This window comes from Pogonomyrmex barbatus, unplaced genomic scaffold, assembly GCF_055798465.1.
Source record: "Pogonomyrmex barbatus isolate J1 unplaced genomic scaffold, ASM5579846v1 scaffold9, whole genome shotgun sequence".
Taxonomy (NCBI): domain Eukaryota; kingdom Metazoa; phylum Arthropoda; class Insecta; order Hymenoptera; family Formicidae; genus Pogonomyrmex; species Pogonomyrmex barbatus.
The window spans coordinates 2,267,148-2,287,749 of record NW_028297193.1 but is presented as its reverse complement, the minus strand read 5'-3'; the positions used below and the strand labels follow the sequence as shown (position 1 = coordinate 2,287,749).

Genomic DNA, 20,602 nt, shown 5'->3' with positions numbered 1-20,602 from the left:
CAGGTATCGCCCAGTGGAATCCAATCGAATCCATTCGAAATATAATACGTTTTCGTATCCGATCAATATTCGCGTATATAAAGTTTACACCCCGCGAACAATTGCATACCATCATCCCTACGTTTAAAGGGAGAACCACATGCGAAATTTTTCCTCTAATCTAAAAATTATCAGTTACAATCAAAGAATCGAGATAATCTTGAGATAGAGGAAAAAATAGGATAGAAGCAAATAGCAACGATGACCATAATAGCAACAACGTCGACAACGATGACGAGAGTGACTATGATAATGGCGATGGCGGCAATAATAACGATAACGATAACGATAACGATGACGATAATGATGATGATGATGATGATGATGATGATGATGATGATGATGATGATGATGATGATGATGATGATGATGATGATGATGATGATGATGATGATGATGATGATGATGATGATGATGTTAATAACGACGAAGACGACGACGGCGGCAGCGATGACGATGATGACATTGACGTCGATATCGTTGACGTTGACGACGACGACGACGACGACGACGACGGGCAAAAGAGAACGACGAGAATTACAATGGCAACGGCAACGGCATTGAGATATTGGCGAATAAAATAATAAAGACGGCAATAATGATGACGCCTCTCAGTCCCTCTCATTTTCTATCGGTCTGTTTTTCTTTTTTTCTTTCTTCGTCGCAAAGTATGCATATGTAACTCTTTATTGCGTTACACACAAACGGGATAGGAGAGGCAAAATTAAATAGCGGATTAAATACATTAGCGCGACGCTTAACAAATTAAAAACGTAAAAACATTAACAGTACAATATAGTTTCCTTATCGTAGACGTAATGCGATGGCAGTCTTGAGTCCTGGAAAGATGCTGATTGTTGCTCGTTCGCTTCGATTTCTCTTATTTCCCGCGCACCTCCATCCACCCTCGTTTCATCTTCCACTCATCTTCGTCTATGTTTCGTTACTCGTCGAATCTCATCCTTTATTTTAAACCGAGCTTGCTTCGATCTTGAATTTAAACTTGCATGTTCGTTTTTTTTTTTATTTACGAGAAGCTTTTGCTTGTGGCAGTGTCTGGAAATACAGATGATAACTCAACATCAGTAACATTTCGACATGTCTCGCTACAAACGACATAACATATATGACATTACATATATATTTGCGCGAATGTAATTCTACTAGAAAACATGATTTGATCTTCGCTGCATTCATATGAGTGAAATTTAGCGCGAGCGCGTCTAATCTCTAACGGAAAAGCTTTGGCTTTTCTTCCATACCTTCAATGAGCAACGCCCAGGATCAAGAAATCAAACTACGAGAAAAACGACTAAAACGATCGAGCGAGTAATTTACTAAAAACTTTACTTTCTTTTATTATTTATCGAAGAGCAGCAGTAGTTTACAAAACTACAATTAATATTAATAAAGAAGAGAAATAGCGACTCGCTCGGTCGTAAGACAATCCATAAGTCAAAAATTGTAAGAAACGTTCTAGCATAAGCATATTAACGTTCATAAGAAAGAGATAACAATGTTCAACAGATTCTTAAAATTATTCGTTCACGAATGTGCGTAGGTTCTCATACTCTTTATGTCGATATTAAAATCCAGAGATAGATAAATTAATCCGATAACACTTACCTGAGCTACGACTACCTACGCCTCGACCGACTTCTTCTTTTCCTTCTTCTTTTTAAGGAAAGATGGCGTCCTAAGGCCCTTCTTCTTCTTCTTTTCCTTCTTTGGCGATTCCTCGCTAACGCTCACATCCTGCGACATGGAACCCTTAACACGGAAGGTCCCAACCGTAACCATAAACCTTTCTGCATGCACATGCATAGAGCGCCGAACTTTCTCGCTTAATTGTTCTATTAGCCAATTATCTGGTCGCATGCAAACCGGTACAATAGAAGAGTTTGTAGAAAGCAAATCTATGAACGGCTATGTCTGAGCAATGTGGCTGTGTCGTGAAAATCGATGCAGTAAAGCAATAATTCGCTCGAATGAGATACGTTATGTCTTTTATGACGATTCTTATCGTTGTAGATCTAGAAATGTCTTATCCCATATTTTATTATGAAAACAGCGCTCCCAGGTGTTAAATATGCATGAGAAATGTGATACAGTGTGGTAGTGAAAGCAATCCGATATATGCGGAGATTTATACGAATTTTTAAATTGATAAAAATTCAAACGATTTCTTCTTTAAAGGGACGAACTTATTCTTTGCTCTTTCTTTGCTCTTAAGCTACGATTCGAAGTGTATGTAAAAAGATTATTTATTCGTATGTAGCAGAGATAGCTACGTGTCTAGCTCTATTATCATTCCAGAATTTTAAAAGGATATTTACACGTAGCAATTTTTGATTATACGTCAAGACTTTAGAGAGTGAATCTAGAATCAAAAATATAAAAGAATGAATTTAAGATTTTAAAAAGTGCACATATAATTAATATTATTTCTTGAAAAAGAAATAAGTTACAGATGACAAATACTTTAAATATTTACTTTCATTTGTTATAATTCTGAAAATAAACAATTAACATTCATATAATATTTTTTTTTAGACTCTAGATTCACTTGAGTATTAATATATAACCAAGAATCACTCGGAATATATAATGAGACTCGAGAAATTAATGCATTATAGACCGATTCTCCGCATATGATATATGATATAGCGGTGATTTTGATATTAAAAGTATTGCGACAAACCTCCTTGCTACTTTGCGAAAAAGTACTGTGATGAGCGTCCGAGTGATCACCATTTACAGTATTCTCTCCTAAAACATAAATAATAAATTGTTCAGAACGTGAATCTTTAGATTATTACAATAGGATAATCGAATCCAATGATAATAAGAAAGCCGTATCGTTCTAAGACAATCTAAGCCAAAGGATTAAAATTAATCCTATTACGTCTATATATATATATATAGATAGTATTATGTATCATCATACTTCATTGTAGAAAAGCGAGAAAAAAAAGACAGAGACCTTACCTTTTGCGAAGCGATGTTGGTTTATACTTGCAAGAGTGTACTCGCTCGTGAATTCGTTATGTAAAATCAAACATTCCAAAGCAAACACGTTTTAGCATCGACCATTTGTAGCTTGCAGGATGCGTGTGACATCATTGAAAGAATAGCGAGATAAATGATGAGGATCAATGCGGGTCCGAATAGAGATGGTTGTAGAAAAATGATAAGAAGCAAACTTATGTGCAAACTTTTATATAATTGAACACTTTTTAAAATTATTCTGTTAGATACTCAAAAATGTGTTATATGAATGTAAGTTACGCAATGTAAATTAACTTATAGTTAGTTACAATATGATTAGAAGAAAGCAATGTAAGCGCGTAATGTAACAATCGATTAAACTCATTGGTATCAAGAAAATAAATGGAATTAATATATTGCACTGAACAATGAAATCTTTCGTCTCTTTAAGTCACAAGTTACCAAAAAGAAAAAAAAATAAAATTAAAAAATAAATGATACGTCAATGTCGATTCGCACGATAAGAAATTGTCAAAATTATCTTCCGTGTGCTTAAAGTCGACCACGCAGGTGATGAGCTTTTGTTCGTGCATAAAGGTAAAGTTATAAAAGTTATAAGAAAAGATAGAATCGTCGAAACTTAACAGATAATAAAATAATGTTTCTCAACATCTAACGTTTGTATGCGTGCTTATACAAAGAAGTGAATCCCTTTTTCAAGACGGTTTAAGACATGTAAAAGATCGCCGAACAAGTTAAATAAGCGCACACGAAATCGCATGCAAGCTCGATATATATAAACTATTCGATGTCGCATGACGTCCTTCGCACAGACGCTGAATATTAAGAGAAAAAAATATTTTAAACAATTTTACGCAACCGACGCGGTTACGTATATCGACGAATCAATCGTCAAAACCCTATTTTCTTATAATTCTTCGATAATTCAATTAAACAAGCACTTAAAAACATGATGTCGTCTAACAAAAAAAAAAAAAAAAGAAAAAGAAAAAACGAACAAAACGCTACGTGCTTAATCGTGAATTCTCCGCGAGAGCTTTCTCCAAACGCATAAATTCTTTAGTCTCGTAGGAATACGACATACAATCTACAGACGAATCCCAAATGTCGCACCGTTCCTCGAGATCGTTCGTTTCGTTATCGGAGATAATGATGGAGCTGACTTCGGAGATCGTGTAAGTGTCATCGAGAGAAATGGTCTCTCTCGCGTAATTCGCCGCCGGACTTTCTTCGATAACGTCTTCGGGGTTTCTCAAAGCAGCTGCGATAGAATCGACGGCCTCACGCGAAACTTCGTCCGGCTCCTCGCTTATCGGCGTCAAACAATTCAGTTTCTCCCTAATCGATTCCTCCTCCTCCTCCTCCTCCTCGCGACAGTAAGAGCATCGACTGCACGGCCACGTTTCTACTTCCGATCTTATCGCGATTGCGCTTTCGCCGCTCCTAGTTTTACCGGTTCTAATTTTACCGCGATTGTTAACGGAGTCCTCAGCGAATATCCGACAGGCACCTGGCAACGAGTCCGCGTATTCGTCTGTTGAGACTTTGACAACGCGGAAATTCAATTCCAGAGTATTATTCTCGATAATGACCGGCAGCTTTTTCGCTACGGTGCAGAATTCGATCACGGCGGGCGATTCTTCGCGATTCTTCGTCTCGCGCATCGCCCCCCCCGTTTCGCAATTTTGATTTTGATTATCGTAATTATCTGACGATAAATTCCCCAGGAAATCTTTGACTCGACAAATATTATCGTTGTCGATCGTTGTCGCCAAGACATCTGACATGCAAGCTCGATCGGCAGCCTCCACGACCAGGCATTCGTGCTGATAGCTGTCGATCAAGTTGCGCACGATTTCCTTCACGACGCCGAGATCGTAAATAGAGGAATCTAGATATAGCAGAACGTAAATAGACTCGATAATCTCGGCGATGATCTGCTGCGCGGCCTCCAAAGCGTCGTACGACGACGGTGGTATTTCATCGGACGCATTGAGATCAGCGATGATCTCGTTGGCAGATTCATTGATGCCATTGTGGAAAACCTCGCCGTCGATGTCTTTTAGCTCGCGGATCGTGCAGCTCGGTAGCTCGAGTATGTCGGAACCGCTCGCCGAGTACCTGTCGGACACGGGCTGTTCCAGTTCCATGCAGCTGCTGCTGCTGCCGCTCGACGACCTATGACCTCGCGCGAACTTGACGCAATTCGCCTTCGTCGTTGGCTCTATCCATATGTAATCGCTCAGCGCCTCGTCGTTATCGCTTCTCGTTAAATCGGACTGCCACTCCGACGAACGTTCCGCCAAGTCGCACGAGGTATCGTCGTTTCCGCTCTCCTGGTCGACAGCCGCCGGCGGCGTCAGGCTGTAAATGAGACTCATGTTCGTCGAGTCCAGATTGTACTTGACGCAGGGATCCGTGTCGGGCAACGCGTCCAATTCTGTTCTCGACGTGGAGATATTCACGTCGATGCTCTCGACGATCTTTATGATATCGTCGCAGTACGATTCGTACGGATCGGTCTCCGTGCTGTTTGCAAAGTTGCTCTCACACATGGAGCTCTCGATCCACGATTGTACGCTTTGTTTCTTCAGCTCCGCCGACGACTTCTGCTCGCTGTTCAACTCCTTATCTGCCGACGCTTCTTTATCTTCATCGCATTCATAACGATCGATGGAATACCCGTCGCAGTTGTTAGAAGATAAATCGCTCAACGGTCGTGAGTTTTCCTCATTATCGCTGTTATCGCATTGAAATGTGTCAGCGCAGCTGCGCACAAGTGTCACTTCCGCGTTCGTCGCCGTTGTTGCTGTTAATGTACGCTGTTGGTCCTCGTTATTCACGTCAATCGTCAAGTCCGATTTATCTAGAGTTACTAAGGACTCCGTTTTTACAGAGGCAATCGTCTCGATTGTTAGACTTTCGGCCTTTTCATGATGTTCTGTTGCCTCCCCTATCCGACTGTCGCCATTTATATAGGGCACGATATTAAGTGAACGCGGCGTTGTCTTCTCTATGTTAATGCATGTAACGAAACTCGGCTGTGCGATACTCCCCCATTTCACAGAATGCACCGCGTCGTTATCGTTTAATTGCATCTCGCCGTTCAAATTTTCGACACGTTTTTTCGTATCCGTGTCGAACAATTCTGCAGAGCGAACGCGTGAATTTTTCAGACCCACCGTGAAATTTTTCTCGGACATTAATTCATTACTTTCTCCGTTACTTGCATTCGTCACCTTCGTCTTCGACAACGTGATCGAGTCCACCGAACTGTTTTGACGTTCGAGATCCTCGAAAAACTTTCGTCTCGCTTCGTAGCGCGATCTTAAAGCCTCGTCTCGAGCAATCGTGTTCAATTCGACTTGGTTTTGCTTAACGGATATTTTTGAATGTGTGACTAGGAAAGGTTTCTTTCGTTCGGCGATCGTTGAAATTTTAACGTTCTCCAAACGGGGACAATCGTAAGAATGTTCAGGAAACCACCGGCCGCAGTACATTCGCGCACGCTCGTTGCTCATGCTGCTGTAATTGCTGGTTACTTCGCAATCTGCAAGCATTATGTCCAAATGTACATCTCAGACATGGAGAATGATCGATCGATCTGCTCGTTTTGGAGAGATGGAGAATATGTTCACAATTACTTAGATATTCTTCATCATTCGCGAGTCTTCTTCGTCGTTTATGCTGCGCTCGAAATAGATAGGCGATTATTATATCTGCTATCTCTAATCAAGTATTTTTTATGTTGTATTATCTCTTTACACTATGATTATATTATTGCGTGCAAATTCGCTCTTTTATTTATTCTGAATTATTCACCGATTTGCTTAATTTTTATATTATTATAAAAAAAGAGAACAAATTTTAGAGCAACTATCTTGAGTCTGAGTACGAATAAAAATTCTGCTCACTTATCATATTTTAATTTCCCGTTAAAAAAAAAAAAAAAAGTTTAAGTTTCAAAATCACATCTTTGATGAATTGATATGAGTTTTCAAAATCCCTTATAAAAACAGAGAAAAAAACAAGATAAAAATGCATGAATGTCAGTTATTGGTGCACATAATTTAAAGTTGTTATTTCGAGTGACGAAAGAGGATGAGAAAGCCTTCGAAACACATGCTTGTATACATAGGCAAAAACATAACAAACTTGATGGCTTTGCGTACCAGATGAGTTGAAAACGAATGTATTCGTTTCAACTTTGATGTATGTGCATGCAGTTTATGCAGTTATAATTGCGGATAGGGAGCATATTCTATACCGGAAAAGGTGCAGCTTAAACCGGACGTTATGTGTTTCACAATCAAACGAGATCAATTAAATCGTACGAAAATTATGTACGAAGTTAAACTGAAGATAACGTATTTCTTGGACTGTACTTATTCATAAATTTCACAAAGCTCTTTAAAATTAATCATTTTCCATTCGTTGCTAAGAAATTGCATGACGTTTTATTATTTTATAAATATAACGTCGAATACGATTCATTCAGTCGAACATCGTAAACGCGCAGGAAAGAAACTATCTCGGAATGATGGATTAAATTCATCCTCATTGCCCGTAGAATAAAACTCACCTTTGTAATTGCTTTGTCGCTCAGTCGTTTTGCGCATCTCATTAAGGAATTCTGTAGTAGCATCATACACTGCATATCAAAAATAAATACGTATACGGTTCACACCTGTTCATCAGTGAAATAATAATTCTCGAGTTACGATATCATGACGTTCGATAATGCTATACGTCTGATTATCGAAGTATATCGTATATTCATCTTGTAAACCACACTGGACATTATCATAACAATAGATAAACACCGACTAACTCGTGCAAAACCGTATATCTTTTTGTGCAATTGTAATATATGCAAACGTGCTGCGTTATAAAAAATTAATGATTTCTTATGAAGATAGAAATGCAAAAGTCATGTGGATTGCCCGCCAACAAAAAGCTAAGACCATGCAAGAGTCGGAGTTTTAAGAAATAAATCAAACGTCTCATCGTAACACACAACTCTCTGCTAATTACTCGTTAAAATATCTACGCAAGCTGACGATATGATGTAACACTTACTTGAGATAAGATTCAGAAAAAAAAAGAAAAAAAAACTTAGAGGAAAGACTCACCATCGCTTAACACAACTTCGGGTTGACTCGGCGCAGGCACTTGTTTCGTTTCTATTCGCAATATTCGGGGTTCTGTAGCAAAGGAGTACACGCGAGTATTCGTTAATGACGCAGAAAATAAAAATGTATCGAAGATCGAAACGCGATACAGTCCATCACACTGTATGGAAACCCGTTCATGAATTAAGCACATGAATTTACCGTCTCTACTCTCCTCCTCCGTTTCCGAAGTAACAGAAACCGGTGACTGAATAGGACTCTTGGCAGTGCTGGATTCATGCGTCGCACGACTGATGTTAAAGGACGACAAGGCCTCGGATTCTGATTGTGACTCATCGTCTATTTACAGAATAGGTAATATTAATGGCCCCGTTTAACATCCAGTGAACATTAAGGGGGGGGTAATTCTAAGATACAGGATACAGATACAAGATGCATGCAAATACAGGGGGCAAAAAAGAACTGGACGAGATAAGTGATGAATGGAACTAACAAGGATCTCCTTTTTGTTTGCGTTCGATTTCTCTCTTGTATTGATCCAATTCTTGATCCGTGACGGCGTCAAAAGGATTTTTGGCATAAGGTGTCTTATACACCATCGCATTGTGTTGGAAACCACGCTGTATAATACCCTTGCTAGCGGCTCCTACTAAAACTACTTGTTCGCCGGTACCGCTAATTGTCGCGTCCTTGTAAACAATGAGTATACACAAGTTAAAGATAACATACACTGTCTGCAGGAATTTATAAAATAATTAATAGCTAGAAAGATGCTATCGTTGCAATCGTATTCAAGCTCAAACCAGCTACTTAATAGGAAATTTTCTTCTTTTTTTGCTAGATTTGTTAAATAAAATAAATCTAACTGGTTCGATTCGAATTGGTTCAAGAAAAAGATTTGATGTTTAAACTTGTGTACCTGCATTTTCTTAGCTTCCTCCCATGATACACCTTCTAATATGTGGGATTGCGGGCCAGCCGATATCTTTTCTGCTCGTCGGTAATCTTTAATCTAGAGAGACGAAAATCGAACTTTTATAGTTCCGTTTATGCAAACTGGCTGATATAAGAAGAGAGCAAAGAGAGAAATGAAATGTGGCAAGTGATACAAATATGATTAGTAATACTTACCTGTTGTTGTATTTGTTTGAATTCTTTTGGGTTGGTATTTTTCGGAACAAACTGAAGAGCACTGTCTATCTTGACTGGTGTACTGCTATGGGTAGGAGATCCATCAGACACCCACTGCACACAAAACCAGAACATTAGTCCGACCCCCTTCAAATCATTGTAAGAAACAATTATGTTAACATAAGATAAGACTCTTGCATGCTATGTGTGCCTGCTACATATTTTCCTCCCTTTTAGATTAGATTCCAAAATAGTTAAACTGTTAAATATGTTTTTAATAGCATTAAAATTTTGCATTTCAGCTATGTATTACAATTTGTAGCTTGCTTTTACATAAATTATACAACAATATACTCACGAGCGATTCAAAATAAAATTCATAATACAATTATATACAATGTGCAACTCGAAAATTTGACAATATTAATTGTTACATCTAACATTTATTTTCGAGAAGACAGTTTAAATTTGCGAAATGTGTAGGGTCACTCGATCTGGTTTTGTAAATGCAGTGGGCTCAGTGTAACCAAGCCAACGAGATCTTGAAGATGAGATCAGGCACACATTCATACAGAGTCGTGAGAAACACTTGTATATGTTTTACATATATGATAAAAATACGTCCGAAAGTTAAGCACGCAATTACGATAAGATATAATATATTAAATCACTATTTTATTCTTGCCTTACAATCGGAATAAAATATCACAAAATTCTTATACTTCAATTTGTGAGTATATGTGCATATATACACATACAAAATATTTATCCCGAAATTGTACATAATATTATTCTTGATGGAAGGTAATCTTGTAGGGTAGATAGTCTTAGAATCATATAATTGGTGTCAATAAATATATTATAGACGGTAACATACACGTAACTTCGCATCGTATTATAAGCGCTAAATTTATTAACATAGCATCTGCAGGCTATGAATAGTGCTTGGAACGCTTTTAAAGTTGAAGTTTCATTAAAGTTAATATAATCATCCTCTTTAAACAGCATGTATAACTTTATTCAAACATCAAGAGGCTACAGAAGAACAGTCGTTAATATCTTATATATAAATATACTTATACTAACGATTGACTGGAATTCAACATGTTAATGTTCCGTAATTTTTGTTCTTGCCCTCATTCTTATCCTCATTTTGCATGTTTTATATTTTCCTATTATTCTTACGATACATTACTATAAGATTATCTTTCCTCATTTATTAAATAGTTATATATTAAAAAAACATTTTTTTTATAATTTAAAAAAATGAGTAATTTATTTGATCAAATATCAATAAAGCTTTGAAACGCAGGTAAATGTAATAAAAAAAGTCATCTTATTTATAAAATTCCTCGATCAGTAACAAATTGAAATAAAAAATTATCTAACATTGATTATCGTGCAAAGCTTTTTAATGTTTGTTATCAGTTTATTTCAATATATTAACTAAAGAACAACGTACTAATAACAAATCATGTTAATCAATATTCTTCATATGAAACACATTGCACATGTCGAAAATTTACATTAAAATTAATTTTTAATTAACTTTAATAAACATGATAATACTACGTTATTAAATGACCCATGTTTATATAAATCACATACACGCACGTGCGTACACACACACGCACATATATATATTGGTCATTACATAGCATTTAAAAATGTGATTTCTTGCTCCAACTTTGAACTTTCAAATAATTCGTTATATCGCGTTAATAAGCTTTTGTCAAGTAATATCAATCAAGCTCTCTATTATAACAAGAGTTATATTTATATCTATAGTTTCAAAAGAGCAATATATATATATATATATATGTATACTGTGTCAGTATGTATTATAATCAACATCAATATTTGATATATTGTTTAGCCAATAAAACATTCCTAAATTAAAATAATAATGTAAAAGGTATCAGCAGTTAATATTGAGAACTAATGGCACATTGGAATGCATGGAATTTATATAAATAATTGTGATTAACTAGTGTGATATCTGCTACTGATATCTATTTATAGAATAAAACTAAATTCAAATAAAATTAAATAGCATGATAAAATGCAACAGACTGCTGACTGGAAACGGAATAATCAATGCATCACGTTGCATTGCGTATAGGAATATACTATCTATTTACGGCCGTAAATATGCGTACTGTCTTTCTTAATCACCACTAAAAATATCTTCAACATTGTTCGATAAAATAAAACTATTATTCATGGAAAACAAACCAAGGAATCATAATCAGTTATCATGGCATTAAAGTTCACGAAACTTCAATATCGACAAAATGTTTTCTTTTGATTAAAGCAAATATAATCGCAAACTGAAATATTTACCAGAGTCTAAAAGAGAATTTTATTCTCAAATTAAATTAAACAAAAATAAATCTGATAAATAATTTTACATATATATATATATATATATATATATATATATATATATATGTGTAATATATCAATATATGTCATAACTGTTTTTTTATATATTAATATCATAACTATTTAATTTTTTGCACTTGACACATTTAAAGCTTTCCTCCTTCGTTATTACGCAAGTCGTAATCCGATTAGCAGCCACAATACGCGATTATAATTGTGAAATAAGAGTGCTTATGTTAGATTTAGCATTTCGAGCGAAATCGCGCGGTAATGAGTAAATAATTAGTCGGTCTTATTCTCAAAAGTAATGACTTCTACCTTGGTGATCTTTTTAGGATCAGGTGTTCCAGTTTCCAGGATCTCAACTTTTTGGTAAACGTTTGGCGAATTTAACCAACGGGATCTGTCTGTGCCTTTACGTCCGCCTTTCCACAGTCTGTTTAAGAAAAAAAAAAAGAGAAAGTCTTGACTGCTCTTGCGTCAGGACAAAATATATCTGAATCAAAGAAAAATAAAAACTTACCCTTGTTTGTATAATTCTTCCTCTTCAAGTAGATATCCTAAGGATGATACAGCCGGTGGAACTTCAACATCATTTCGTGGTTTCGGAGGTTCTCCCTTTACAAGTGGATTTCTGTATATATAGCCCGTACGGAATCCCTGAAAGAAAAAAGTAACAAGAAACGTGATATGTTATACATTTTGACATTCGAACATTATAGCGACGAATGATTTTCTAGGATAGAACTTACAGCGTTATCGAGCATTCTCATAAGGGCCTCGAACTCGGCGCCACCGATTCTCCAACGCTTCTCGAGTTTCTCCGCGAGAGCGGACGATTCCACCGCTGAGCTCTGTTGTTGTGGGATCGGTGGTTTTCGCGATGCTTCGAATATAGCTTTCTTCGATTCCTCGCTGATAAGGCTTAGATTATCTACACCCGCGGGCATTAGTTTCAGTTGCGTCTCGCAGGCGACTACGGTATTATAAACGTTAAAGAATGCCTCTTCCACTGTCTCTCCACAGCAAAGGGCGCCGCGATTCGTCAGGAGCATAACTTTATTGATCGGACCGAGGTTTCTAGCGATCTTCTCCCGTTCCTCCGGCTCGACGGAACCTCCTATGTACTGATGAGTGCTCACTTCGCCTATTACTATGCTCTCTTGACCGATTGGTAACAATCCACACTTCAAGGAGGAGACCTACGTAACATGTCACGCGTGCATCAGTCAATTCCTTTCGAAGCAAAGCTAATAAATTTACATCATCAATTACTATTAAAGTTATGTCGCGGCAATCGAGCGTAATATGCAAACGCTCGTAAAATATAACGCAAGATATACGAGACAGGCGGGAAACGAATCATCGGAGAATCGGAGAATGAAGAAACCAGAGATGAAACGTTTACTCACAGCGGTAACGGACGGAGTAGTAATATGAATAATACACTTGATATCGGGTCTCGCGGCGTGTATTGTGGAGTGTAACTGGAAACCAGTGACATGCACGCCGAAGTTCGTCGTCCCCTGCTCGACGATCGCGCCCTGCATGTCCACCTTGATCAGACTCGAGGCGGTGACTTCGTGATAGAGTAGCCCGTAAGGATTCACCAGAAAGTGCTCTTGATCCTGATTGAGACGGGCGGTGATTTGCCCGCCGACACCCTGTGTCCATCCATACAGATCGAGCAATCTGAAGACCGCCGCCAATTTGCACCGCAGCAATTTCTCGCCCTTAGCATACCCCATGCTTTCCACGCCGCGTATATCGTTGATAGGCAAGACGCAATTTGAATCTGCATATTTCCAAACAAATCATCAGTCAGAATACAAAGTGAAGAAAGAGAGAGAACGATCGAAATAATAAATCTCGAACGGGCCAGAACTAACTTTTGAACACATTGCCATTGAAACGGGCTCCCTGTGCACCCATCATATCCGAGATCTGTTGCAGGAGACCAGAGGGTCCAGCACCGTCCTTCATCTGTGTCTCGATTATACGTTCCAACTCTTCCCGGAAGATTCGTGAATTCATCATCATCTCGACCCTCTTTCTCCTCTCCATTTCTCTCATATCCTGCAAATGAATAAAATCCTCTTATTTAGAGCGCACGCACGCTGAATTCACTCGCTTGTTTTTCAAGCCTTTCCTGCGAATCTCAGATAAGCGATCACTGCACACGCCGAACTTTCCTCGATTTCTAACTATCGAGGAGACATTGAACCGCCGTATTCCGTGAAACTTACCGCATCGATATCGGCGGGTCTCATCTTGCTTTTTTCCTCTTCTGTCAAACCGTCCATCACTCCGTTTGTGTGTGGCTCGCTTAACGCTTGCTGGCTCGTGTCTGCCATCTTCGAGCCTCGTTCAAGTACCGGCAACTGTAAAATGTCACGTGTATAACGTCACTAATAACTACCAGAAATCTTGATAGATTTTTATCAATTCTTCCAAATCATGTATCAGATATTAAAGGTAGAAATATACAAAAGAGAAACGTCACGTTCCGCGTGGCAATTACAGATTTCCTAACGCGTCTATTCTAAGGACAATGAACAACGGCAGAGTCGATGAGAACGAAAAACTGAAAGTAACGAAGCTCTCTCGATCGAGAACGTCAGCTGCTTGCTGTTTCGCGTGTACACAAAAGCGTGCACACATTCATACTCGCTTCTCCCGAATCCGATGCGAGCTATGGACACCTTACCGGTGTGCGATCAATAAAGTTGCGGGGGGGGCCCTATACCGGGAATCGGGTATGCGTGCATTCCTCCCTTCGTTCGGAGTTGCGAGTGGGTTTCGGGGGGGAGGGGATTTCCGAGATTCGATTTTTTTTCCTCTCCCTTCCCTCCTTAATTACGCTCGCGGGCATCGTCTCGTTTAACGACGGTAAAATAGAATGCTCAACTGTGCCGGCTATTTTACTCGCGCGACGTTCGCTCCGCCTCGGGATCTGTGTCAACGGTCGTTCACCGCTTGGCTTTCCTTACGCCAAGTACCGGTACTGCATCGCTCCACGCAACTCCACGCTCTCGTATTATATCCGGCTACGCGCGTCCTCATCCTACGGTTGCGCGCTTTTCACCTTTTCCCTCCCCGCCGTCCGTCGGCCGGAAATCCCACGCTGAATGTTTCGCTAGCCTGAGCATCGCTAACGTCGCGCGCCGCGACCGCGTTCTAATTCGCGAGATGTATTCCCTTTCGCCTCGCGGCTCTCGTCGCGCGTTCTCGCGTACCGAGATCGATACACGCTCTCGAGGAGATCGCTCTACGAAAGTAGCAAATCGACAAATCCGCTTCTCCCAAACGAGACCGATTCGGTCCGCCGACCTGAACTTCCTGCTGCCGTGCCGGAAAACCGTGCGTCATACGTATGCATTTCCGCTGCAACAATGTAACAAAGTAAAAAAAGAGGAGAGAGGGAGGGAGGGGGGGGAGAGGGAGAGAGAGAGATAGAGAGAGAGAGAGAGAGAGAGAGAGAGAAAGAAGCATGATAGTTGACCGCAGGATTACGTAGCACGCAAGCGCGTAACACAATCAAACCCGTCCAATTGTACGACCAAATTCTTCCCTTCCGCACGGTTTTATATTCGTTTCGTGTTCCTTGACACTCTAGCGGGATAGTAATCGATAATCCCATGGACTCTTGGACATGAGAATGAAAGACAGCCAGGAGCCTGTTACTCTGTTTACTCGGCACTGCGTTGCGCGTTTGAGATTTATATTCGTCGATTACCTCATCGCGGCGTTTCATCATTATATTAGCTCTTTTATATAAAAATTGTTGCTTCCTTTTCTTCGTGCGAACAGCAGACGAGTGCATAAGCACGCGGTTCGTATCTAACGCGAAAATAACGCGGGTTATTCGGAGGGCATCATCATTTGAACTTTTGCCAAATACGAGGGACGCTCAAACAAGTCGCTTTCGTCAAGCCAAGATACATGCGCTTTCGATACGCTCTGACCGAGTTCAATTCGGGAACGCGACTCGGAAAAAAAAAAAAAAAAAAAAAAAAAAACGCAGAGGCGGCCGTGAACGGTGGCTCGGTGCGAATTGATGGTAATTAATGTTAAGGGGTTGAGGCATTCGGCGTAAGTGGCTTCGTTTAAGTCCCTCGCATACGCGCGTTTGGCTTCGTTGACAGCATCGATCGCGATATTGACCAAGTGGCGATCGGAAGAAAAAAAAAAAAGGACAGAGAACAATAAAAACAGGGCGTTACGTCAACGTGAATCGTATTCGCATGAACAACGAATGCTCGACCACAACGATCTTCTCGAGCAGACGAGGGGGAGAGGGGATGGAGGGGGCGGGTTCTTCCACAATGTAACAGATCACTGGCGCGAGATCGCGCGCGCGCTTTAAATTAATTCCCCGAAAATTCGCATTCGGCGAAATTCTCCAATTGCGCGAAACGAGGAGCACAACGGCGACTTCTGTGCGGTGACTTTCAGCACAGTCCCATCCTCCCGCGAGAGCCGCGTACTGTCTCTCATTCGTAAATAACGCTTATCTCCGGATGATAACGGGACAATGCGGGTCTCTCCGCGTCCTGAATGAAAGCGATCGCGGTACCGGGTTCGCTACGCTTACTGGCGCGCGAGTCCGCGAGTCCCTCGTCTTAAAATAGAGAGGGACCAGGGACGGAGCCGGACACGATCCGCGCGTTTCTCGTCCGAGGCGCGAATCTCTCCCTCCTCCTCTCTCCTCTCCCTCTCGTCCCAGGACTCGCGTGTTCGGAGTACACAACGGTTTCCTACCTCGCTTAATCACCTTAGGCAGCGCTGGAACAACAAAGAAGCGTTCTTACAGAGCCTACGGATAATCGCCAGACAACATTTCGCGCGTTTCGATTCCGCTGTCAATTTCGCTGTCTCTCATCCCGTACCCGTTTCGTCGGTTGACCGCACGTTGAAGTAATCGTGATAAAAAGAGAGAGAAAAAAAGAGGGAAAGGCTGGAAACGACCCGTGCTGTGGCGACGCCCGACGTGGGGACTCGTGATACGATGATTAGCCCCTTACGCAACGTATAACCCGTAGCCATGGAATCGTACGCAATGCGTACGTGCATGCGTGCGTGCGTGCGTGCGTGCGTGCGTGCGTGCGTGCGTGCGTGCGTGCGTGTGTACATGTGCACCTGCACACGTGCTTGTTCCTCCCGCGGATCGCACTTGTTTACTGGTCCGATGAGATACGGGGTTTCCGAGTCGATTCGTTCGAGCTCTTCATTGTATTGCTGGTGTCAGGTAGCCGACCATCCGTGTCGCTAACTGCGGTATTCACAGTCCGATCTCGCATTTAGGATCATCCTAAATCCTCTTAAAATCCTATCCATGAAAGGACCCGATGAAAGGATCGTGCGGCATCTCGATTGCTCTTAAGATTCAACTACGAACATATCTCTAATATTCATTTCTAGATTCAACGTTGATAAATTTTAATTTCGATTTAATTTGCCTTTTATCTTTATTTCGTTCAGAGAAGTAAAGAAAAAGATAAAAAGTAAATTAAATCGAAACTAAAGGCAACTGAGTAAAAATGAATGACAAGAACGATTTTAACTTAATCGGCAATTAATTTATGAAAGAAAAATTTCCAAGTCTATAATTTATTATCTCTTCAATTTTCTTTTTACAGCAAGAAATTAATTCTCATTGTTAATAATATGATTTAAATAGTGATATTGCACGATAAATTAATTGCCGATTAAGATAATTTAATCGGCAGAATCGCTTGAGAAAATTTCATAACTCAATAATGTGTTGTCTCTAATCTTTCTCTCTACATGTTAAACGATAACAAAAATTGATAACCTTATCCAGGCTAACAAAATGGTACAGGTACCACTTGATAAGTTAATCGCCGATTAAGTTAAACGGAGTTTGCTCGAAATCAACCTCAGGACAGAAGAAGAGAAAGAGGGGGAGGGGGGAGAAAGGGGGATGTTTGTAGATCAATCTTAGATTTAATCCTCTATAATGCCATCAACTTTAAAGTTACATATTCATAAATCTATTTTTTTAAATCTTACTTTATTTTCATCATAATATTTTACTATTGTAGCATGTCATTCCTTGACAACCAAATAATCTGATTTGATCTGTAATAAGGAGTCAGGACTTTGATTTCTAAATAATAAAACATTAAAAAATTAATAGTCAATACTTCAAGGTCAACTTTTGCTACTTATGTAAATTTTTTCAAGCGAAAAAATTTTGAATTACAGAGGATTAAAATAGTTTAAAATGTGGTCTTGGATGACCTTAAGATCTAGCCTACTTCGGACGATCTTAAACGTAGAGGTGCATTGCCTTAAGTCACCGATTTTCCCCCTCAAATTATGCTCGTCGGGTTATCGACGTCCGAGTTCCCGTAATTGTTAGGGAGCAACGGGACGAGCGATCGATAAACCTCCACAATGATAATAAATCGGCCAGGTCGATCGAGAAACGGCGGAGAGATCGACGTCGTACCTTTGACAAAATGGCATCGCGTCGCGGATGTGTTTGTCGCTCCACTAATGCTGACATCATACGCCAAAACGAATGCGGATTATCGTCGGACGCTCGACCGGCTCGACGCCGGACGGCGGACACTTAACGCAATGACGTCATGGTTAATCGTAGATTACGCCCGTCGTAGCGAGCGAGCGTCCTGTAACGATATCAGTGTTACGAGAAACGAAAGTAACGGCAACGAAGGAAGAGAAAAAGAGAGAAATGCAATAAAAAAAAGACATGATTAATCACGCCGAATGAATATACAATTGTCGATTATAATAATTGTAATAAATAATATTAAGCGAAAGCTTAATATTATTTATTACAGTTATATACAAGTTTATATATATATATATATATAAGTTTTTATCTCTTTTCACTGTTGAATGATTCATCAGTGTTCACTTCGCTACGCTTTTACTGAAGAAACACTGAAGCGATTGCCTCAAGTGCGAATGTAGGTCTCTAAATCAAAGTTGTGGCCTTTATTATCGAAGATATTGTAATGTCCGAATCGTCGAAACGAATATAAGAATTATCGAGAGAGAAATCGGTGACTCTCTCCCTCCCTCCCTCTTTGTTTCTCTCTCCCTCCATAGATCTATCTATAGCCTATTCGCACCCGGGCGCGTCGTGGCTTAGAATTCCAGCGGAATTCGATTATAACGACGAAATATGTGAAATTATTTCTGACATGGCGCAACGGAACCCGATGATATCACACCGGATCCGCTCGTGACGGGCAAGTTCAAAAGGCAGCAGTTCCATGGCATGGACGAACACAATTAGCCAAGCGCAACGATGATGATGATGATGATGATGATGATGATGATGATGATGACAACGACGACGACGACGTTTAGCCCGTGCATCAAGAGCAGCGCGTAGCGAGAGAGCGTACTCGAGATACGTAGACGCGATAAGAGATATCACGGGGTAATCCGCGCGTGAGGAACAAAATTGACGGAGGGCAATGCTGATGAAAATGGCGACATTTTTGGGGAGGGATGCGAATTTGGGGAACCGCGTCTCGGGAGACCGTTCGGAATCGACGGGCGGGAACGCGAGAACGTGAAACTCGATGTGTGTCTCTCTTTTTTCTCTCTTTCTCCTTTGACGTTGACACTCGGAGCGAAGAACCGCCACGGAGCGGTTGCGGCTCGCCCGACGAGGCGACGGAGAGTCGCATGGCCACGTCGCGTCGCATCACCTCGCGTCGCGTTGCTTTGCATTGCGTTGCGTTGCGTTACATTGCGTCGCGACGCGACGCGACGCCGTGCGGATGGAGAGGCCGACACACCCCTCACGCCTACGTCATTCATCGTCGGGCGCCGAACGGCGAGCGATCAAACAGGAGCGACTTCGTCCGTGAGTTACGGTTCGCGAGCTCGGGATCGCCGTCACTCGTCATCATCATTATCCTCGTCGTTGTCGTTGTCGTTGTCGTCGTCGCGGGCGACGGCGACGTCCGCGCGTAACGTTGGCGAAGCGGACTTACCTACCAAGGAATCGCCGCCAGCCACCGCCTTCTCCTTTCCCGAGATATGCCCGCGCCCGTTTCACGAACCGTACAACGAACGCAGCTCGGGCCGCGCTCCGCGTATCGCCGCTCCTCCGCGCGCGCGGCTGTTCCGTTCGATGAACAGCTTCCCCCCGCCACCTCCCCCTTCGCCGCTACCGTCACCGTCACTGTCGCCGCCGCCGCCACCGCCTCCGCCACCGCTTCTTGTTTTCTCTGCCTCCGTCGACGACGTCGGGTCCGACACTCCTCTCGACTGGCGATTTCCCGCACAAATTCCTCCCGCCGTCGCTCTGCCACGGCAGGCCAAGATTTACCGTCCGCGCATCCACAAACCACGACAAAGCTGCGCGGTACCGTTCCCGACGCGATGTCTTTCTCTCTCTCTCACTCCTCCTCTCTCACATGCGCTTCTTACCGAAGCTCGCAGCTAGAATCGTGTAGCGTGACGTCTCCGTTTCGCGCCGCGTGGCCAGAACACGCGGGATCGATTACGGGGCCGTTGAGCTGCTGACGGTTACCGGTCACTGTTACCGATCGTGGACACTTTCCGGGTAAACACTGCACGATTGTGTCTCAAACGGGCCATGAATACGCGGACCATCGAACGACAGTCGAACGAGATTTCGCAAAGATGACAAACTTCCTGGCGCCACCTAGCATCGATAATGGCAATTTTCGCGGACAGGACTACCAACGCCTCTGCAATTTAATCTCTTTCTCCCTAGCATTTAATGTTGATTTTGTTTTATTTCTGCATTTGAAAATCTTATTTTTTTCAACGTCTCTTTTCAATCATACAATCAAAAAAGATTACGTAATTTTTTAAATAAATTAATGTAAATGTGATATGAAAATTTTGATTTTTTTCACTGATGTAACTGT

The 20,602-nt window shown here is 41.0% G+C and overlaps 1 protein-coding gene across 11 annotated transcripts; it reads right to left on the bottom strand.

The window, feature by feature from the left end:
• Window positions 1-708: 708 nt before the first annotated feature.
• Window positions 709-20,347, bottom strand: hts (adducin 1-like protein hts). Of its 11 annotated transcripts, none has more exons than XM_089084688.1 (15): window positions 13,943-14,077; window positions 13,586-13,772; window positions 13,109-13,491; window positions 12,449-12,898; window positions 12,220-12,356; window positions 12,015-12,132; window positions 9,312-9,425; window positions 9,100-9,192; window positions 8,674-8,869; window positions 8,382-8,519; window positions 8,181-8,252; window positions 7,631-7,699; window positions 2,741-2,808; window positions 1,666-1,809; window positions 709-1,095 (listed from the first exon to the last, which is right to left on the bottom strand). In XM_089084688.1, the coding sequence occupies exons 1-14, from the start codon at window positions 14,048-14,050 to the stop codon at window positions 1,681-1,683; spliced, it is 2,262 nt and encodes a 753-aa protein (XP_088940814.1). In that variant the 5' UTR covers window positions 14,051-14,077; the 3' UTR covers window positions 709-1,095; window positions 1,666-1,680. The 11 variants fall into 11 exon arrangements, with proteins under 11 accessions (XP_088940814.1, XP_088940815.1, XP_088940819.1 ...); XM_089084689.1 differs by having other exon boundaries at window positions 1,666-1,794; XM_089084693.1 differs by lacking the exon at window positions 1,666-1,809.
• Between the last annotated feature and the right edge of the window lie 255 nt (window positions 20,348-20,602).

Excerpts from the sequence above, each read along its gene's own strand:
- hts (XM_089084685.1), bottom strand. The coding sequence starts at position 14,050 with ATGGCAGACACGAGCCAGCAAGCGTTAAGCGAGCCACACACAAACGGA. Across the intron at positions 8,870-9,099 it reads AGGAAGCTAAGAAAATGCAG|GACGCGACAATTAGCGGTAC; the intron begins GTACACAAGTTT and ends ATTGTTTACAAG. Across the intron at positions 8,253-8,381 it reads GGAGGAGGAGAGTAGAGACG|AACCCCGAATATTGCGAATA; the intron begins GTAAATTCATGT and ends CCTTTGCTACAG.